Consider the following 21707-nt stretch of genomic DNA (forward strand, 5'->3'; position numbering starts at 1 on the left):
ATATACTTTCCTGCAAAACTCCCCACCCACTGTGGTACGGATCTGCTATTTTTATTCGTTATAAGTGGAACTTCCATCAGCAGCTTGCCAACTAACTAGCTACTAGCTAGTAGTCACTGTTAGCCACGGCTAGCATACTTTACTTTTAGCTTGGTCACCAGCCAGCTTTAGCTCAGTCGACACCTGCCAGTCTGCACAGCGTGATATCGGACTGCTTTTCTCCACCACATCACCACATCACCGGATTCCTGCATTTTAGTGCACCTGTGTAATGGTCATGCTGTTTAATCAGCTTCTTGATATGCCACACCTGTCAGGTGCATGGATTATCTTGGCAAAGGAGAAATGCTCACTAACAGGGATGTAAACACATTTGTTCACATAATTTGAGAGAAATAAGGTTTTGTGCATATGCAACACTTCTGGGATCTTTTATTTCAGCTCATGAAACATGGGACCAATACTTTACATGTTACGTTTATATTTTTGTTCAGTGTCTTTTTCATTTGTTAGAGATGTCCACCAGCATAATACCTGAGACTCTAATATTCACTGTTTTATCTGGTAAGAACACATTTTAATATACCGGCGCTGTTGAGTGGAACAATCTACCACAGCATCTCAAAGCCATACCAACCATAACCACTTTTTAAAAGAATGTCAAAAGCTGGCTAATGTGTGAACAATATAACCTTTTTTTGTCTGTATCTACAGTATGTAATTGTATTTATGTAAAAAAATAAGGACCACAATAGAAATAAGTCCCCAATTTTTTTTGGTGCACTCCCGGTTACCATGTGGATATAGGAATGTTTTTAAACTGACAAATCAAATCAATCAATCCAAACTGCAGCGGCCATTTGATGAATGGAAAGAGGCATCTATTACAAAACACCAAAAAGTTGAATGACATTCGGAGATTGTCAAGCCAAGCCTTCGATACTGGGTAGGCCTACAAGGTAGGGAGGGATGTATTTTCCATTAGTCGAGATTTACATAGCCTATTTATTGTGGTGTTGAAAACGCAAACCATGATATTGAAGCGGCCAAAGTCGGTATGCTTTGTTTATTGGTTGTGTGAAAAATGTGTTGTATATATTTTATATAATTGTAAATATGCCATCAAAATGTTGAAAATCTGATGTCTCCTTAGCCTAGCTGATCATTCTGTAGCCGGCTCTGATCATAATGTAGGCCTAATAAAATAGGGAGAGTGAGAAATAAGACCCCTCATGACTGTGATGGGACATTTTATTGGTTGTGCTTTTCTAATAACCAATTTCTGTGTTCATGCATGTGACTGATTGAACGAATCCTCATTATCAGTATCTGCAATTTGGCAGCAGGCCCAGAACCTTGTTTTGAGAAAGGGATATCTCAGTTTCAAGATCTCAGCTTGGAGAGAAGAAGCCTCGTGAGGTATTGGTCGGTCACATGAATGAACCAAACATTAATTATGAATTAATTATGAATGATGAATAAGCTAAATCATGCAAATATAACTTGTCTGTATGTATATAAGTGATCTAATGGGACTGCCCCAGCGGAGCTCACTTCAGGCCGATATTTTATGCATCTAAGTCGTACTGTGACCTCTCCAGCATGCTGTTAATAAAACAAGGATTCATTTAAGATTGACTTTGAGTGTCCCTGTGTAGAATCTCCACGAAATGACATTCATTTTGTTCAATTTCAATAAAGGGTATGCAAAATATATTCTAAATAATCTTCAATATTCTGCAAACACATCATGACAATAACATTTTTTAAACAACATTTATAAGACAGATTCTTCTGAAGGTGCTTTCAACTGTCAGTTTGCATTGTTCTTCTATATCAAATATTTGAGATCAGTTGTCAGGTCAGAGGTAATTTGAGATAAAACACAAACAAAAAAACAAAATCACAGAGAATCCCAAATTGCTATGATCCAGCTGAATTGAAAGTAACAAATATTTTAAAAAAAAATTGTATTAAAATACATTTGATTGGTTGATTGAAATTATGTGGATGACGAATTTCTTTCCAATATACAATATCACCCACTCCATGCATGCAAAACAAACTTCAGTTATGTTTTAGTTATTTATCTTTTACCATACATCAGGCTCTTTCTATCAATAAATTGTTTTTTAACTGTGTAACAAAGTTATTTATGTTGTATCTGAGTTGCATGTATTACCCTACAGCTGGTGCCTCTCATGTACTACTTTTTGTGGTTGCCAAACTGTACAGCCATCCTGTTGCTGACACAGCGGAAGGTGGCCGGCACCACCTCCCAGTAGTTGATTGGGTTATCAAAGAGACTGATCCCGTTGTAGTAAGTCTTCTTGACACCAAAGCCGTTAGGGCAGAAATCATTCACGTCAACCTGGCTGATGTTGTTGGAGTGAAGGTAGACCACCTATTTAAAAACATTACATATATCAACTGTTATCATCATAAAAACACAAGATAACAAGTGAAATCACCAATGTCGATGTGATTGATGCTGCTTCACAAACCCCCTCCACACTTTACCTGCAGGTACTTCATTCCAGCAAGGCCTCCAGGGACATTGGGGATCCGGTTGTTATCTAGATGCAGCTCTCTCAGGTTTTGCAGGTAGTACAGGCTGCCATGCTCAATGTTGCGAATGTGATTGTAGCCTAGACCCAACCTAACACACACACACACATCGAAATCGAGTGATTGATGAGACAATGAAGGGTAAACCCACTAGAGGGTGCTACTATCACAATGACACCAGACGTTATTTATTTTGTGCAACTCGGACAATGACTCTTCCTTTATGCTGTTGTTACTTAAATGCTTTTTATTTATTTTTGTATTTTATTCCCTTTTTCTCCCCAATTTCAATCTTGTCTTACAGCTGCAACTCCCCAACTGGCTCGGGAGACAAAGGTCGAGTCATGCGTCCTCCGAAACATGACCTGCCAAACTGCGCTTCTCAACACCCGCCCACTTAACCCGGAAGCCAGCCGCACCAATATATCAGAGGAAACAGTTCACCTGATGACAAAAGTCAGCCTGCAGGTGCCTGGCCTGCCAAAAGGGGGTGCTTGAGTGCGATGAGCCAAGAAAAGCCCCCCGGCCAAACCGTCCCCTAGCCCAAACGACACTGGGCCAATTGTGCGCCGCCCTATGGGACTCCCGATCATGGCCGGTAGTGATACAGCCCGGGATCGAACCCAGGTCTGTAGTGACACCTCTAGCACTGCGATGCAGTGCCTTAGACATCTGCGCCACCTGGTAGGCTGCTGTTTATTTTCTACATATTTTTTTTTTTACATTTGAAGATAAGTAGTGAACATCTACAGCATTCATAAATTCATAATTTAATAAGTTTTAGAAACTCTCCGACATTGAACACCCTCTTGTAAAGCTACGTACCTGTGCAAACTCTCATATTGTCTTAGGTCTTCTAGTTCAATGGCTTGAATTTGATTGTGATCCAAATGCAACTCATGTAGACCCTCAGGGAGATCTAGATGGAGAGGGAAAACAGGTGACCGCTTGATTCAAAGGACTTTCAGTGGAAATATGTGGCAAGTAGCAATGAAACAAATATTGCCCTGCAGCTTCGCAGAACACTCCAAAGAAAATCATTATAAAGGTTGTCATGTTTTCTACCTTTAGGGATGCCTGTGAGTTTTGCCTCAGAAATGCGAAGGAAGGTAAGTTTAAGTCCATCAAAGGCTCCGGGCTCAAAACCACTGTTCTGAATAGGATTCCTCCCCATCTCTTAGGAAGAAAAATATGTGTTTTAAGTCAATGCCACAACCTGCTCCAGTACTCAAGCGGCTAGATTTACACTTCAAAGACATTAAGATGTTAGATGTGTTATGGTGTTTCCAAACAGAATAAATCTGGTGCTAACACATAGTAAATCTGGCATAAGGTCTTTTATAACTATAGCTTGCCATCTCACCAATGCAGTTCATGCTGCCCAGGCCAGAGAAAGCCCCAGATGCCACCCTCTTGATATGGTTGTCGTGGATGCGCAGCTCCACCAGGGAAGAGGGCAGGTTCTTGGGCACGGCCGTCAGCTGGTTGTGGGAGAAGTAGAGCTTGTGCATCCTTTTGAGGGGCATGAAGGCCCGAGGGTGCACCCTGGAGATCTTGTTATTCACCAACACCAAAGCCTGAGAAAGGAGGCATAGGTCATGAGGAGACCAGCCACCCCTACCCAAAATAAATGTGTTACAGTTAATTCTTGAATTGCGGTGGCATTTAGGCATGGAATTTTGGAAAATATTAACTTTTTATTTAAACGTATTTGTGTACATCTTTCCATTCTAAATCAGCTAATATGGCAGCTTAATTACTTTAAATATGTTTTACCATTAGGATACCATTGTGCCACCAATAGGAGTAGTAACACCAATGAGGCTAACACCAATGAGACATTTTTGTTTATTGAGGATTTTCTTAAATGGAGGCCACAGATCCTCAAATGTAAGGTCATTAACCCTTTAAAAAACAATTTACTAAAATTATATGATTAATAATTTTGCTCACAGTGTTATTTCCCTTCATTTGAATCGAGTAACACAAGTGACACTTTTGATTTAGACACCCCAAATTATCAATGGAATCCTTAAATTTGTGACATAGTGAAAGGGTGTGATTAGCTAATAATTTTCTTTAATATATGTACCCCTTCCCCGATAGCAGTTTGCCACTGGAGGGAATGCTGAAGGTCCTTGTAAATCTTTGTAATGAGTGATTTTCAAGGCGGTAACACCAATGACATACAACTGAGGGAGAGACATTATACTAGTAAAAAAGTATTTGAATAGCCTTCTTTGTTTGCATTGATCTATTCAATAGTATTAAATAATTTTGTTCACTTTCTATTTTTGAAAATAACAGATGGATATCTCTAAATTCCCAAAACATGTCACCACAACTCTGCACATCACTACTGGGACAAACCAATTTGCTTACCCTAAGGACTTTAAACAATGCATGAACATAAGGCTTTGCAGTATAAAGGACTTGCATTATGGTTAATATAAATATATTAGTTCAATATAAACAAAAACATGTATGATGTGTAACTCTTTGTCATTTGAAAGTGCTTTTCATGGTTGCAAATGCAAGGGACACAAATACCACCGCAATTCAAGAACAACCCATATATTATACAATGTATAATTTGAAGACACGTCATTAAAAGTATGCCTCTTTTTTAGTTAGGATACGATGAAGAAAGCAAAGACAGATAAGTGACGTTTCCTTCTATTGAAATGCCAGAACTCTCTTCCACCATTTGTGTTTTGACTGTTGGTGCTCACATAGAGGTTACTGAGTCCCTTGAAGTCACCCTCTCTTATTTCAGTGATCTGGTTGCTTTGAAGGTCCAGGAGCCTGGTCTCCGGGGGGATGTCATATGGCACATAGTGTAAACCTGCAGATAGAAACTACGAGATTAACTTACCTGCTTTATTTTATACACCTTACCACATTTTGTCAGTTCACAATGATAAGAAATCAGTTGCAATATAATATATTGTGTTATTGCTTCTTTACATTTTTATAAAAATCTATGAATCATGACAATATCAGACACACACAGTGTGTTCTCACTCTTAAGGTTATATGAGGATAAATCCACAAGTTAGAATTTATCGTCATGCTGTAATTTGGTCAATGCTGAGTAATGCTCTGGGCTGTGGTTTGTACCCATACAGTATATTGTTGTTTATGTGTGAGCTCAGCTGTCACCATATAATTAAGAAGAAACCAGATGGCCATGACTCCACGTAGCACTAAAAAGCAACGTGCAGATGTGCGACTGCTGGCTACACATTAACAATTGTATGTTCAGTGTAAAGAATCATTTGGAGACAATATGATATTATAATATTGTGACATTGTATCTCTTCACCCACCCAAGTCAGAGCACTGCACAACATTCTGGTTACACTGACAGCCGAATGGACACGTAGGCTGTTCTGGTTTATAGTATTCCTCAACCGCTGAGCCTTCCTCTTCATCGTTCATCATCATCATCATCAGCCCCTCTACATCGATGCTCTTCCCAAAGTCCAATAAGCCCTTCTGTTCAAAGGGCAGGGCCACAGAGGCGGGAGGAAGAGGGGTGGCACACAGCAGGAGAAGGACAACAGAGAAGGGAAGCATGGCTAGGCCTTTAGTTGAAGAGAAATTACAAGGGGAAGACAAAAAAGCACACAGAAATGAGCAGCAGTCAATTAAGTGCCACAGTTATGAATTCAGCAACTATCTAGCTATAATTCCTGTAGCCTACAATTGGAGAGTTGCCCACACACACACGCTATGCTGCCCTACAAATGCAAAACACAGTAACCACGTAACTTCAATGTTTCTGATACTCCATGATATATTCTGATCAACTGGCTTGTTCTTGTGTCAGGAAACTAAATACCACATTATTCAGATAATGTACCTGGCCATTACAACAGATCAAATTCTTTTGACCAAATTCGTAGTTACTGTGTTTTGCCTTTGTAGGGCAGTATAACTAGCATTGTGTTACAGTTCACTCCTCCAGGACAGAGTAATCTCATTGTCAACATTGCCACTCCAAAGCAAAAGCAATTGTAGCCAGTGACAAAGCATGAAATACACTCTGGGTTTCATACATCTATTTGTTAGGCTTCAATCTCAAGATGTGATCTATCATATCTGTCATAGGCGTTCTCTCTTAAAAGCCAATCTTTATTCTTCCCATCAATTTTGTGGTCGGTATAAGAGGCAGTAAAATCATGGACCATGGATACTATGTGGTCTTTGAGTCTGTAACTATGAAATCTGCTCTCATTAATTATTTGCTTTTAGCTGAGGCTGTGGCTTCTTTGATTTATGCACTAAAATGGTAAAATCTCAGATCCAGTAACATATAGCAAAAGACAATTCCGGCATTACATATAAGTCTGTGTAATATAGTACAATATAGTACAGTGTGTGTGATCTGTCAATATTTCTTAGCAGGATTGTAATGCAAACTAACAATAGATGCCCTAAGGTAATTTGGGATAATCTCAGATAAACCTTTAGCTAGAGGATTCTTGATGAAAATAAGAACATTGAAATGTTTTTTTCTTCAAAGAGAGTTTTCCATGTGAGCAAAGAGCCTTTGCTGTGGAACTGGCATTTCCTTGCCTTTGCCACGTGTTGTGAAAGGCCTACTCCCTCCCTTAGCACTCCCACATCCTTTACCACAGTAAGGCCCCAGAAGCCACATAACTGGCTGGTCTCAGGCAAGGTTTTTTATAGACCCACTCTGTCATAGCACTCTTTCCCCCAAACATTATCTATATCAGCAGTGTCAAATCTCTAAATACATATACATGAGAATCTCTAAATACATTGAATGAGATGTATGATGTACACAATAATTACTTATTTGCTTAGTCGATAATTTTGTAATAGACTTGTTTCCCTGCAGCGAGGCCTTTAACTACAGTAAGGGGTGGCTATGAGTTTTTAATGTTTGTGATATTATCCTCATCTTTGTTCTGTCACAAGATCCATTTATTAAATATGGCCAATAAAATGAATATAGAATGTGTAGACAAGGTAGGGTTGTGTAGCCCCCAGAAGGCTTAAACAAATCATTCAAAGCTAAATAGTCCATTTCAAATGTCAAATATTACTTTAACAATCAATCTTTTTTTCAAATGCAGAATGTTAAACCAACTGTGGAACTGTATAATAAAGCTGTAGATTATAGTCCTCTTATTGTAAACCATACTGAATATATTATTATCTGTAGGTCAAGAAACTCAAATAGAAGCTCAAATATATTTACTAAGACACTTACCGTTTCAGTTCTTGGAAAAACTAAAAATTATTTACAAAATAAATGAAAGATACAAATAAATGAAATAAGGATGAATTCAACCTCAAAGTGATATACAGGATACGTGTTTTATTCCATGTGATGATCCTTTATCTGTGAGTCCGTCTGCCAGCAGAGTCAGAGCTCTGCACAGTACCTGTTAAAAACCACAGAAGTAGTTACCAAAAGGAAAAAAACAAGTATTTTAAGCCATAACCCAAAATTGGTCCAGTCCCCTTTTCATTGCTGCTTCATTGTGTGTTTATGCGTGTGTCTGACAGAAAGAGAGAGAGAGAGAGAGAGAGAAAGAGATTAGTTATTTTAAACTTATTTTGATTCAACGTTTGAGATCTATTTACATACATTTTTATTTAAGCTATTGTATAAGGCCAAAATAAAATAAAAAGTACTATCACAGCACTAATAGGGCAAATACAGAATCAACTAAGAATAAAATACCCCGCAACACTACCCAGTGCTACATAGGCAGATTATTTGAGGTACTAAGACTATTTACAGTTACCATAGACAATGACCAGCAATTATCTAAGATTTTTTTATTTTCACAATTTTTCATTACACAAGTTTGTCACAAAGTTGAAACAGTTGTACAAACAACAAAACAGTGAGTTTAGTATAGAGGGCACCTGGACATCTTTGGCTCTCACTACTGGTAACCACACATGATTTTTCTTTCAATACATGCTACTGTATCAAGCAAGCTCAAAGTCACAAGTAAAACCTAGAACTGCTTTACAGAGTGAGACTTTAAAACAGGAAAAACACACACAATCGTTCTCATTCATTGTGATAATGAAGCCCACTGACAAAGGGCTGGTTGCATAAACATTGCCCTAGAATTATGGTCAGACTTAGGATAGAAGTCTAATTTCAGCTGTTGCATAACGCTTGGGTGTCATAAGTCTGACTAAGCTAATCACAATAAGAGACGGACTCAGAGGAAATTATGTAATGAGAAACGCAGACAAGGTGTTGGGGGGGGGGGGAGAGAAATGGGTGAAAAGGAAGGAGGGAGGTGAGGAAGGGGGGGTACTAGTAATCTTCATGGTGGTAATCTTCCTCGTAACTCTGGGGCCGTAGTATGATGCTGTGGTAGGTCTTGATACAGGAGAGGGCGGTGGGCGGGATGAGACGCCTGTCAATCAGGTTGTACTCCAGGTGAACGGAGACTAGGGGCGAGTCGTCACTCTGGCGCATGTCACACAGAGAGTTCAGAGGAACGTATCTGCAGGGAGGAAAGAAAAAGACGGACATTCAGTTACCACCGACAGAAAGACAGATACTCAGACAAGACAGAACAACCTTTGATCCGGCTAAAGGAAATAACGACTGAGAGAGAAACATAAATTACACGTTGAGATTCACAATAGCAATTTCAGATCTGAATGTGCCATTATGGTTAGTGGCAACTGTGCTCTTCTCAAAGTTGTTTCATCTCCAAATGGGAGGAAGAGGACTGTATCAAGCAAGATTAAAGTCACAAGTAAAACCTAGAACTGCTTTATAGAGTGAAGTTAGTTACGTTAGATAATGTTGCCCCCGAGTTACCTGACAACGTTGCGGCTGAGTTACCTGATAACATTGCGGTTGATCTACCTGACAACATTGCGGTTGACCTACCTGACAACATTGCGGTTGACCTACCTGATAACGTTTTGGTTGAGTTACCTGATAACGTTTTGGTTGAGTTACCTGATAACGTTGTGGTTGAGGCGGAGGAGCTGCAGGCTCTTGAGCTTCAGTAGCCCCCTGGGGATGGAGCGAAGCTGGTTGTGGTCCAGCAGGAGTTCAGTCAGGGAGTTGTACAGGCCCAGGAAGGACACATCATCAATGCCGTCGTTGGCCAGCCTGTTGTGGGACAGGTGAAGGAGGTCCAGTCCCGGTTTAATGTGGCCAAACACGTAGCCAGGGATCCGCTCGATCTGGTTGTGGTGCAGGTGGAGCTGCTGTAGACCCACAGGGAGGAAGGAGGGAACATGCACCAGCTTATTGTGCGACAGGTCCAACGACTCCAACTTTCTGAAATGGTGGGGAAAATACAGGGAGATCTTTTGCTCAATATGTGAAAAGTTTCGAAGACATGAAGAGATAGAAGGTAATGTACTGTATTATGTCTCCAGTTAAAAGGGGACTTTTCCAATCTCAGGACTATATTTTGAGTCCACCTTTTCTTTAGAAGGCTGGTTCAACGTTTCCCTTTTCTCCATCTTTGACCAGAGGGTTCCATCATATCCATCACATTTGTCTCACAACATTGTAGGAGTTTCAAACCACTAAGAGCCTTAACACAAAGGCAGCTGGCCAGCAGTCCCTCCCTTTGGGCTTGACTCTCTACAACCTATCATAAAGCTGGACTGTGTCTGCTGCGCCGCTGTCTAGCCAGCCACATCAGCAGGCCCCAAAACAATGTCCTCCGTGGCTTTGCCCTCTATTCTCTTGTTTTTCCTTTTCTCCTTTTTCTTCTAAGATGCAATTAAAATTATATTTTCCTCTCGTTATTGCCAGGAGACTAACACATGTACAGAGTGTCAGATGAATTACACCATTTAAACTTTTGCTTAAGAATCCTGTATGCAATAATGTTGATGTTCATGCATTTTACAAAAACTTTTGTTAAACAAAAATTATATTCAATGCATTCAAAAAGTAAATACTGAGGTCACTTTTCTGCAAGATCAGAAATAGGAATAAAATGTGTTCCAACATTCCCTTCAAGGTGGAGCTCAAAACCAGAGTAACAGTAATCTTTACACTGGACAATAACCTCCTAAATGCTGCAAAAGCAAGAATGGAGAGAGGTTGTTGGGACTTACAACAAGTGTATCCAGGCCCTTGGGGCTATGCGGTCCTCCCGGATCCTATTATGACTGAGATCCAGAAACCTGAGGTTGACAGTCTTGTTGAGGATCCCCTCATGCACCTCTTCTATTCTGTTATGCGACAGGTGAAGTGCCTGAGAATACAAACCGCAAACCTTTGAGTATTCGTGTTGTTAGGGGGGTGAGGGGGACCTACCTAGTCTACACACTACAGATTGGGAGTTAATAATATAAAGTACATTCGGAAAGTATTCATACCCCTTCACTTTTTCCACATTTTGTTACGTTATAGCCTTATTCTAAAATGTATTAAATTGTTTTTCCCCCACATCAATCGACACAATACGCCATAATGATAAAGTAAAAACAGTTTTTTAGAAATGATTGAATATTTATTTTAAAAAATACTAAAACAACGACATCTTGGGTATGATGCTAAAAGTTTGGCACACCTGTATTTGAGGAGTTTCTCTGCAGATCCTCTCAAGCTCTGTCAGGTTCAATGGGGAGGGTCGCTGCACAGCTATTTTCAGGTCTCTCCAGAGATGTTCAATCGGGTATAAGTCCGGGCTCTGGCTGGGCCACTCAAGGACATTCAGAGACTTGTCCCGAAGCCACTCCTGCATTGTCTTGGCTGTGTGCTTAGGTTTGTTGTCCTGTTGGAAGGTGAACCTTTCCTCCAGTCTGAGGTCCTGAGCACTCTGGAGCAGGTTTTCATCAAGGATCTCTGTACTTTGCTCCGTTCATCTTTCACTTGATCCTGACTAATCTTCCAGTCCCTCCTGCTGAAAAACATCCCCACAGCATGATGCTGCCACCACCATGCTTCACCATAGGGATGGTGTAAGGTTTCCACCAGACGTGATGCTTGGCATTCAGGACAAAGAGTTCAGTCTTGGTTTCATCAGACCAGAGAATCTTGTATCTCATGGTCTAAGAGTCCTTTAGGTGCCTTTTGGCAAACTCCAAGAGGGCTGTCGTGCCTTTTACTGAGGAGTGGCTTCCGCCTGGCCACTCTACCATAAAGGCCTGGTTGGTGGAGTGCTGCAGAGATAGTTGTCCTTCTGGAAGGTTCTCCCATTCCACCGAAGAACTCTGGAGCTCTGTCAGAGTGACCATCGGTCACTTCGCTGACCAAGGCCCTTCTCCCCCGATTGTTCAGTTTGAACGGCGGCCAGCTCTAGGAAGAGTCTTGGTGGTTCCAAACTTCTTCCATTTAAGAATGATGGCGTCCACTGTGCTCTTGGGGACTTTCAATGCTGCAGACATTTTTTGGTACCCTTTCCCAGATCTGTGCCTCGACGCAATCCTTTCTCGGAGCTCTACGGACAATTCCTTCGACCTTAGTTTTAGTTTTTAGGCTTAGTTTTTGCTTAGTTTTTGCTCTGACATGCATTGTCAACTGTGGGACCTTATATAGACAGGTATGTGCTTTTCCAAATCATGTCTAATCAATTGAATTTACCACAGGTGGACTCCAATCAAGTTGTAGAAACATCTAAAGGATGATAAATGGAAACAAGATGCACCTAAGCTCAATTTCGAGTCTCATAGAAAAGGGTCTGAATACTTATGTAAATAAGGTATTTCAGATTTTTAAATGTGTATAAATATGCAAAAAAAATCTAAAAACCTGTTTTCATTTTGTCATTATGGGGTATTGTGTGTAGATTGATGAGGGAAAATTCATTTCATCATTTTTAGAGTAAGGCTGTAGCATAACAAAATGTGAAAAAGTCAGAATGCACTGTATGTGCACCTAGCTCGCAATTACCAAAAATATGTTTAGTCAAACATCTGAAACCTCTCATAGTCTGTGGACTATTCCAAAACTTATTTAAAATAAGGTGATGTTTCAAATGTCTGAGAGCTATGCTCCTTTGTATGACTGAGGCTACTGCATATCAGTGGCTCCTGCATGCTCACTACAGTGACATCACAGGCACCTCGTCCAATCACTGACCTGCAGGGTCACAGGAAGCCCAGAGGGGATGGCCCGGAACTTGTTGTCCTCCAGTCGCAGATAGATGAGTTTCTTGAGGGGCCGGAAGGTCAAAGGTGACACATTCCCATCGTGGAAGTGGTTGTCCTCAAGCTCCAGTGTCAGCAATTTGGACAAACCTGAGGAGAGACACATTTTCAAATCCCAACATGACAATATCAACATATAATATCAACATACAATAATCCAATGTAATTTGACTTGTTTTGCTGATTTTCGTTGCTAAATGAGCTACGCCAACAATGCTAATGTGCTAATCTGAACATCCTATCTGAGGTCACTTGAAATAGTACTGTAGGTGCAAGCTAAGCTTGAACAAACAAAGCTTTCTGTCTCTGTAAACTCCACCTTCCTATACCTTTAAAGCTGCTTGGTGTGAGGCCCAGGATCTTGTTGTCATTGATCTTAAGCTCCACCAGGGACGGCGGTAGAATCGAGGGGACTTTGGTCAGATTGTTGCCATCTAAATTCAACCTCCTCAGCTGGGTCAGGTTCTGAAACAAGCCAAGAATCTCCACACATTAGAACATTAGAGTGCTAAGCGTGATTTAACCAGTGTCCCTCTCTCTCTCACGTCCAAGCTCAAGAACTGCAATGTTACCTTACGCCTATGACATGGGCCTTATACCAGTATAGCCTGCGTAACTACCAGTTGAATAATCAACGCAAGTATTATACCCTGTAACAGGCCAGTAGGCTTAGTACACAATATTATTTTTCAATGGTGCAATAATATGATTTTTCCCAGCAATGGCAGTTCTCCCAGTGGTGATTTGATTGAATTCCACTCTTTGTCTTATTCATGAAGTGCTTTTCGTGTTTTGTTATCAAGTCTGTCCAACTCTGAGATGTACTGCAAGCGAAGTAGTTAATAAACACTAATGCTCTCTCAAGGGAATTTTTAGTACGTTGAGCTCCTGGCATCAGGAACTCTGACACCTTAGTGGGAACAAGTACATTTAAAAAATATATATTTTATTTAACCTTTATTTACCTAGGCAAGTAAGTTAATTACAAATTCTTATTTACAATGATGGTATACCCCGACCCTAATGACGCTGGGCCAATTGTGCGCCACCCTATGGGCTGGTTGTGCGCCACCTTACGGCCGGTTGTGATACAGCCTGGAATTGAACCAGCGTCTGTAGTAATGCCTCTAGCACTGAGATGCAGTGCCTTAGACCACTCCGCCACTCGGGAGACCGCTGCACCACTTAGGATGCCTTGCCAAAAATGACTGATCTGTTTTTAGTTGTGGCTTGTCTGTTGACCGACAAAATTCCCAGGGTCATTGCAACAACTAATTGACATTCGCCTCGATGGGGCCAGTTTAAACTTCTGTTCTTATGCGCTATCCGGGAGACAGCAAAAGTTCTAGCAGTCCAACTACAAGATGGATCATTTTGTTTAAACATTAGGCACTACCTATAACTTAAATGACTGTGACATGCACATACCTGTACTATTCTGTAACACCACACTGTGACATAATATTACAGTGGGGCAAAAAAGTATTTAGTCAGCCACCAATTGTGCAAGTTCTCCCACTTCAAAAGATGAGAGAGGCCTGTAATTTTCATCATAGGTACACTTCAACTATGACAGACAAAATTAGAAAAAAAAATCCAGAAAATCACATTGTAGGATTTTTAATTAATTTATTTGCAAATTATGCTGGAAAATAAGTATTTGGTCACCTACAAACAAGCAGGATTTCTGGCTCTCACAGACCTGTAACTTCTTCTTTAAGAGGCTCCTCTGTCCTCCACTCGTTACCTGTATTAATGGCACCTGTTTGAACTTGTTATCAGTATAAAAGACACCTGTCCACAACCTCAAACAGTCACACTCCAAACTCCACTATGGGCAAGACCAAAGAGTTGTCAAAGGACACCAGAAACAAAATTGTAGACCTGCACCAGGCTGGGAAGACTGAATCTGCAATAGGTAAGGAGCTTGGTTTGAAGAAATCAACTGTGGGAGCAATTATTAGGAAATGGAAGACATACAAGACCACTGATAATCTCCCTCGATCTGGGGCTCCACGCAAGATCTCACCCTGTGGGGTCAAAATGATCACAAGAACGGTGAGCAAAAATTGCAGAACCACACGGGGGGACCTAGTGAATGACCTGCAGAGAGCCGGGACCAAAGTAAGAAAGCCTACCATCAGTAATACACTACGCCGCCAGGGACTCAAATCCTGCAGTGCCAGACGTGTCCCCCTGCTCAAGCCAGTACATGCCCAGGCCCGTCTGAAGTTTGCTAAAGAGCATTTGGATGATCCAGAAGAAGATTGGGAGAATGTCATATGGTCAGATGAAACCAAAATATAACTTTTTGGTAAAAAGTCAATTCGTCGTGTTTGGAGGACAAAGAATGCTGAGTTGCATCCAAAGAACACCATACCTACTGTGAGGCATGGGGGTGGAAACATCATGCTTTGGGGCTGTTTTTCTGCAAAGGGACCAGGACAACTGATCCGTGTAAAGGAAAGAATGAATGGGGCCATGTATCGTGAGATTTTGAGTGAAAACCTCCTTCCATCAGCAAGGGCATTGAAGATGAAACGTGTCTGGGTCTTTCAGCATGACAATGATCCCAAACACACCGCCCGGGCAACGAAGGAGTGGCTTCGTAAGAAGCATTTCAAAGAAAATCTTTGGAGGGAGTCGAAAGTCCGTGTTGCCCAGCAACAGCCCCAAAACATCACTGCTCTATAGGAGATCTGCATGGAGGAATGGGCCAAAATACCAGCAACAGTGTGTGAAAACCTTGTGAGGACTTACAGAAAACATTTGACCACTGTCATTGCCAACAAAGGGTATATAACAAAGTATTGAGATAAACTTTTGTAGGTGACCAAATACTTATTTTCCACCATAATTTGCAAATAAATTCATTAAAAATCCTACAATGTGATTTTCTGGATTTTTTTTTTCTCATTTGGTCTGTCATAGTTCAAGTGTACCTTTGATGAAAATTATAGGCCTCTCATCGTTTTAAGTGGGAGAACTTGCACAATTGGTGGCTGACTAAATACTTTTTTGCCCCACTGTACATGTTTAAATTCTATCATAACAGGCTGAGAAGAATCCAGGTAATGCAGCATGATAATGGTCAATAGAGCCCTGAAGTAACTTGAGGCTGAGATGTGTAGGTGGGTCTGGGAGCACAGTAGAGGTCCAACTGGAACTAAAGCCAAATATGTTGAGTTGAATGATGCTCTCAGACTCACCTGGAACAGGTCAGGGCTGATGGAGGAGTCGTCCAGCTTGTTCTTGCTTAGGTCCAGCCACTCCAGGTTGGGCAGCCCAGCCAGCGCCCGGGGAGGGATCTTATTGATCTTATTGTCTGATAAAAGAATAGAACACAAGCTGACCCAGTCTCCTCAAACAGAGAAAGGCCTGGGTTCACATGCCATTGCACCTGCCTTAATGTTTATGCAGTATCTTTGTGTACAAAATATGTTTATATATGCAACTGTGTAAACACCGCAAAGGACATTTGATTGCATTGACGCACACAACGGTAAAACCTTTGCCTTCCCAAAATTCCAACTTCTTAAACATAGTTACCTATTTTAGTAAGCCTGAACTCAGATTCTTGTCCCCCCTCTTGACTCTGCTAATTGTCCCTGTATATCCTCACCTGCCAGATAGAGGGTCTTGACCCCCTGGTCTGAGAGGATGGGGATGTGGACCATGCCAGTGCTGCCACAGGCAATCAGAGACTCTGAGAGCAGGCAGCCAGCAGGGAGAGACTCCATGATGCTGTGTCTCCTGGGGAATGTGACCACAGCACGTCCCGGCCCCCTCACCATGGGTCTCCTAGTGGTGGTAGTAGCCAGTCGGCCAGTCGCCATGGTGACTGGTCTCCCCATTGGTGCCAACCTCATGGTGGGTTTTCCGGTGGCCCTGATGATATAATCATCATCGTCGTCAATGTCGTCATGCTCGCTGTGGTCATGGTCATCGTGATCGTCATCATCGTAGGGAAGGTACGGAAGGCTGTCTTTGTTTATCTTCGGGTCACGCCTCTTGGCCACAGGGACCTCGGTCTTCCTGACTTTTGTTTTCACAACCATTTCCTGTTTCTTCACAGACACTTTTTGTTTCTTCACAGCCACTTCCTGTTTCTTCACTGCTACTTCTTGTTTTTTGTTCTGGGTGGCCATGGATTTCACAACAGCAACCTATACAACATAGACATCACACACAAAATATATTAAATGATATATATTACATTTCTCCAAAAATCCCTGTCAGTCAATACTCAGTCATAGGCAAAACATTAATACAATAGTCAAAGCATTGTTAGTTCATCTGCTGTGCAGTTCCTATAGAATTGCCCTCTTCATTTTCCCATGGGCACCCACCACTTTCACTGGAGTAACATGCCGCTCCTCCTTCTTCTGACGTCCTGCTCCTCCTTCTTCTGATGTCCTTTGGAGACTCTTCTTCTGCTTTGGAATCCCCTCTTTCTTCTCTGCATTAGAGGAGGGTTTCTTGGCTTTGGGAGCCACTGTCTGCTGGTTATTTGAACCTGAGGAAGAGGGAATATGTTACATTCATATTTATACAGTATATAACAGTAACAGTCAAAAGTTTGGACATACCTACTCATCACAGGGTTTCTCTTTATTTGTTACTATTTTCTACATTGTAGAATAGTAAAGACAGCAAAACGATGAAATAACACATGAAATCATGTAGAAACCAAAAAAATGTTAAACAAATCAAAATATATTTATATTTGCCTTGATGACAGCTTTGCACACTCTTGGCATTCTCTCAACCAGCTTCATGAGGTAGTTAACTGGAACGCATTTCAATTAACAGGTGTGCCTTGTTAAAAGTTAATTTTGTCACAGTTTCTGTGTTATTTGATTGTTGTTTCCTTAGGTTACCGCTGGAGGGCACCCTTACCCTGTTTTCTAGTTTCCAGGTTACCCTGATTGTTACTCATTGGATTCACCTGTGTTTAATGACCTTCTCTGTTCACTTGGTTGCCTTGTTATTTAGGTTCCTCAGGTAGTCTGTATCTTTGCTTAGGTTTAATGTTTAATTTGTATGCACTTGTACAGCTGCCTTGTTTCTGTTAAGACTCTAAGCAAATGTTTTGGATTTACCCTTACCTATGCTTGCTGTGTTTCTCTGCGCCTGGGTTCGAGTTCGTACTAACATCAGACCAAGCCCATATTATGGCAAGAACAACTCAAATAAGCAAAGAAAAATGACAGTCCATCATTACTTTAAGACATGAAGGTCAGTCAATCCGGAACATTGCAAGAACTTTATACGTTTCTCAACTGTTCAGAGGAGACTGCATGAATTAGGCCTTCATGGTCGAATTGCTGCAAAGAAACCACTACTAAAGGACACCAATAACAAGAAGAGACTTGCTTGGGCCAAGAAACACGGGCAATGGACATTAGACCGGTGGAAATCTGTCCTTTGGTCTGATGTGTCCAAATTTGAGATTTTTGATTCCAACCGCCGTGTCTTTGTGAGATGCAGAGTAGGTGAACGGATGATCTCCACATGGGCAGTTCCCACCGTGAAGCATGGATGTGTGATGGTGTGGGGGTGCTTTTGCTGGTGACACTGGCTGTGATTTATTTAGAATTCAAGGCACACTTAACCAGCATGGCTATCACAGCATTCTGCAGCGAAACTTCATCACATCTGGTTTACGCTTAGTGGGACTATCATTTGTTTTTCAACAGGACAATGACCCAACACACCTCCAGGCTGTGTAAGGGCTATTTGACCAAGAAGAAGAGTAATGGAGTGCTGCATCAGATGACCTGGCCTCCAGAATCACCTGACCTCAACCAAATTGAGATGATTTGGGATGTGAAGGAAAAGCAGCCAACAAGTGCTCAGTATATGTGGGAACTCCTTCAAGACTGTTGGAAAAGCATTCCAGGTGAAGCTGGTTGAAAGAATGCCAAGAGTATGCAAAGCTGTCATCAAGGCAAAGGCTGGCTACTTTGAAGAATCTAAAATATATTTTGATTTGTTTAACACTTTTTTGGTTACTACATGATTCCATATGTGCTATTTCATAGTTTTGATGTCTTCACTATTATTCTACAATGTAGAAAATAGTCAAAATAAAGAAACCGTTGAATGAACTTTTGACTGGTACTGTATGTACACAATTCCATGCCCTGATCAGTCTGTACACTTAGTCAGCATGGACATTTCAACTAAAAATCTGCCATTAAATATAATAACCACAAATAAGATTACAATCCTTCCATAACAATCTACAACTTGAATGCCTACCGCCGCAGGGGACAGGGTGACAGCTGACAGTTCCCCTCTGACACTGGCACACGGAGCAGGGCTGAGGCGACCACATGGCCCTGTCAAACAGGAACATCCCATTCACAGAGCACTGCCCGCTGCCACCTGCAAGGCAGACAGAACAACAGACACACACAACAACAGACACACACAAACACACCATTACTCACCCAAACTACACATGATCCACAGATAAAGTCTACATGAAACTGATGCTAAATAAAACTATATGCACCACACTCTGTCTTTGAAAACTCAGTGCAGTTCTTTCTGAAGGATGGTGGACCACCCTTGACTTGGGAGAACACACTGTAATCACAAAAACTAGAAGCACTGTGAAGTATGCATTCATGTTGCCCCCACCATCCTTTTCCAAGAAAACTTACCAGGGAGGAGAGTATCATCAGTGTTATCCGGATCAGGTAAGTCAGCTACTACCACGGGTTTGGAGCTCCTGGGCTTCTCTGTTCTATGGCTGGGCTTCCCATCAATTAGTGAGGCTGTTGCATATAAGCAGAAAAATAGGAGCGCTAATCTGTTCATGGTCAGCTCTGCCATGGACTCTCCTGGTCAGTCTCCTTTTGGACAGAAACCTTTTCAAAGTGAGTGTGAGGAATCTCAACTCCTGAATGGCTTTTATAGACTCTCACCCCCAGGACATGATTTTTGGCCACACACCCCAGAAAAACCCCAAAAGGTGAGAGGATAGAGGAGTGGTGAGAGGAAGCAGGGGAGTGGGTAAAAAAAATAAAAGTAAAAAAAATTCAGGACAAAGACCCCCTTTCATTCATCTTTAAGAAACCACCTACCTCTCCTCTCCACCCACAGCCCATGGTATACCTAACAAACCAATAGAGGAGGTCCAGTCAGAGACTGCATATTGGAGGTGTCAAATAATTACTGTGATGTCAACCAGCGGAGTGCTTTCTGACAGCCCAAACAGACAGTTTATCTAAGGCCCATTCCCATTGGCTACGGGCCAGAAGAGGTATAGCCCACTGTGCTGTGTGGCCAGAAATAAAAAAAAATTAAACTCTCCAAGCTCTCCAATCGGAGTCCAGCTGGAATGAAAGGTTGCTTTGTGTCCAACACCTCCCTAGCCCACCCCACCACCAACCACTACCAGCCAGCAGGACAGCGAGACACAGAGACCACACTCCTGAGAAATTCTTGGACTTTTCTCCCTCTGCTATTCGACCCTGCTTGACAGCATGGTTTTCCCCCTGTAGTTACACCAGGGCCTTGCATCTCTCTTTACACACACTTTTCTTGTAACTAAGAGTATACATAAAAACTTAACCTTATCTTTGAGTGGAGTGTGACATGATTGCAGCAACATTTACTGCATTCTGGACCACCTCTATCACTGTCCGTCTGTACTATTTCTCCCAGTATGACCCCTGGTTGCATTTCATGTCTAATTTCTCAAAACCACATAAAATTATCCTACTCCTACTTCATTGTGATGTCCAAATCCTGTTTGTGAGATTTAAAAAGGTGTGCCAGACACCAACCGCTCAGAGTGAGTAAATACCAAACACTCCTACATCCTCCTGCTTATAGAAACAGACACCTGCAGACCTGCTGCATGGCCAACCAAGAGCAAAACAGACTGTCATCTCAGCATACGCCCTAGACACTTATAGGATCAGATTTACTCAATGATTGCACTAGTTCAACGTTTGCACCTGGACCCGTATTCATTATCAAGGATGAAGATAAGACCCAGAACCAGACCACGTCGAATAAACAATAGTTTAACAATCCAACAGGGGCAGGCAATAGACAGGTCAAGGAAGGCAGGGGTCAGTAACCAGAGGTGGGGCAACGGTACCTGATGGCAGGCAGGCTCAGGGTATGCAGAGGTCAATAATCCATTTTATTAAAAATAAAAAATAAATATAAATATAGGACAAAACACACATCACGATAAGAGAGACAACACTACATAAAGAGAGACCTAAGACAACAACATAGCAAGGCAGCAACACATGACAACACAGCATGGTAGCAACACAACATGACAACAACATGGTAGCAGTACAAAACATGGTACAAACATTATTGGGCACAGACAACAGCACAAAGGGCAAGAAGGTAGAGACAACAATACATCACACAAAGCAGCCACAACTGTCAGTAAGAGTGTCCATGATTGAGTCTTTGAATGAAGAGATTGAGATAAAACTGTCCAGTTTGAGTGTTTGTTGCAGCTCATTCCAGTCGCTAGCTGCAGCAAACTGAAAAGACAAGCGACCCAGGAATGTGTGTGCTTTGGGGACCTTTAACAGAATGTGACTTGCAGAATGGGTGTTGCATGTGGAGGATGAGGGCTGCAGTAGATATCTCAGATAGGGAGGAGTGAGGCCTAAGAGTGTTTTAGAAATAAGCATCAACCAGTGGGTCTTTCGACGGGTATACAGAGATGACCAGTTTACAGAGGAGTATAGAGTGCAGTGATGTGTCCTATAAGGAGCATTGGTGGCAAATCTAATGGCCGAATGGTAAAGAACATCTAGCCACTCGAGAGCATCCTTACCTGCCGATCTATGAATTATGTCTAGCATGCGTAGGATGGTAATCTGAATCAGGGTTAGTTTGGCAGCTGGGGTGAAAGAGGAGAGATTACGATAGAGGAAACCAAGTCTAAATTTAACTTTAGCCTGCAGCTTTGATATGTGCTGAGAGAAGGGCAGTGTACCATCTAGCCATACTCCCAAGTA

The 21707-nt window shown here is 41.7% G+C and overlaps 2 protein-coding genes across 2 annotated transcripts; both read right to left on the reverse strand.

The window, feature by feature from the left end:
- Positions 1-1233: 1233 nt before the first annotated feature.
- On the reverse strand, positions 1234-8109 carry bgna (biglycan a). Its single transcript, XM_021566437.3, has 8 exons — positions 7811-8109; positions 5898-6155; positions 5301-5413; positions 3932-4145; positions 3634-3744; positions 3394-3487; positions 2521-2659; positions 1234-2404 (listed from the first exon to the last, which is right to left on the reverse strand). The coding sequence occupies exons 2-8, from the start codon at positions 6145-6147 to the stop codon at positions 2207-2209; spliced, it is 1119 nt and encodes a 372-aa protein (XP_021422112.1). The 5' UTR covers positions 6148-6155; positions 7811-8109; the 3' UTR covers positions 1234-2206.
- Positions 8110-8370: 261 nt separating this feature from the next.
- On the reverse strand, positions 8371-19888 carry LOC110492264 (extracellular matrix protein 2). The gene is made up of 10 exons (XM_021566438.3): positions 19371-19888; positions 18964-19089; positions 17049-17215; positions 16322-16865; positions 15909-16024; positions 13029-13164; positions 12632-12789; positions 10663-10802; positions 9542-9868; positions 8371-9074 (listed from the first exon to the last, which is right to left on the reverse strand). Exons 1-10 carry the CDS (start codon positions 19540-19542, stop codon positions 8882-8884), a joined length of 2079 nt encoding a protein of 692 aa, XP_021422113.3. The 5' UTR covers positions 19543-19888; the 3' UTR covers positions 8371-8881.
- Between the last annotated feature and the right edge of the window lie 1819 nt (positions 19889-21707).

Source organism: Oncorhynchus mykiss, chromosome 16 (genome assembly GCF_057628025.1).
Source record: "Oncorhynchus mykiss isolate SJ-2025 chromosome 16, ASM5762802v1, whole genome shotgun sequence".
Taxonomy (NCBI): domain Eukaryota; kingdom Metazoa; phylum Chordata; class Actinopteri; order Salmoniformes; family Salmonidae; genus Oncorhynchus; species Oncorhynchus mykiss.

What these genes read in the sequence shown, in the direction of transcription:
- bgna (XM_021566437.3), bottom strand. Translation starts at nt 6,147, where the DNA reads ATGCTTCCCTTCTCTGTTGTCCTTCTCCTGCTGTGTGCCACCCCTCTT. An exon ending in AGGGACTCAGTAACCTCTAT is followed by an intron (nt 4,146 to 5,300) that starts GTGAGCACCAAC and finishes CTCCTTTCTCAG; the next exon opens with GCTTTGGTGTTGGTGAATAA. An exon ending in GGGCAGCATGAACTGCATTG is followed by an intron (nt 3,745 to 3,931) that starts GTGAGATGGCAA and finishes TTTCTTCCTAAG; the next exon opens with AGATGGGGAGGAATCCTATT.
- LOC110492264 (XM_021566438.3), bottom strand. Translation starts at nt 19,542, where the DNA reads ATGGCAGAGCTGACCATGAACAGATTAGCGCTCCTATTTTTCTGCTTA. An exon ending in CAAGACCCTCTATCTGGCAG is followed by an intron (nt 16,025 to 16,321) that starts GTGAGGATATAC and finishes TTCTTTTATCAG; the next exon opens with ACAATAAGATCAATAAGATC. An exon ending in CTCAACCACAACGTTATCAG is followed by an intron (nt 9,075 to 9,541) that starts GTAACTCAACCA and finishes TCCTCCCTGCAG; the next exon opens with ATACGTTCCTCTGAACTCTC.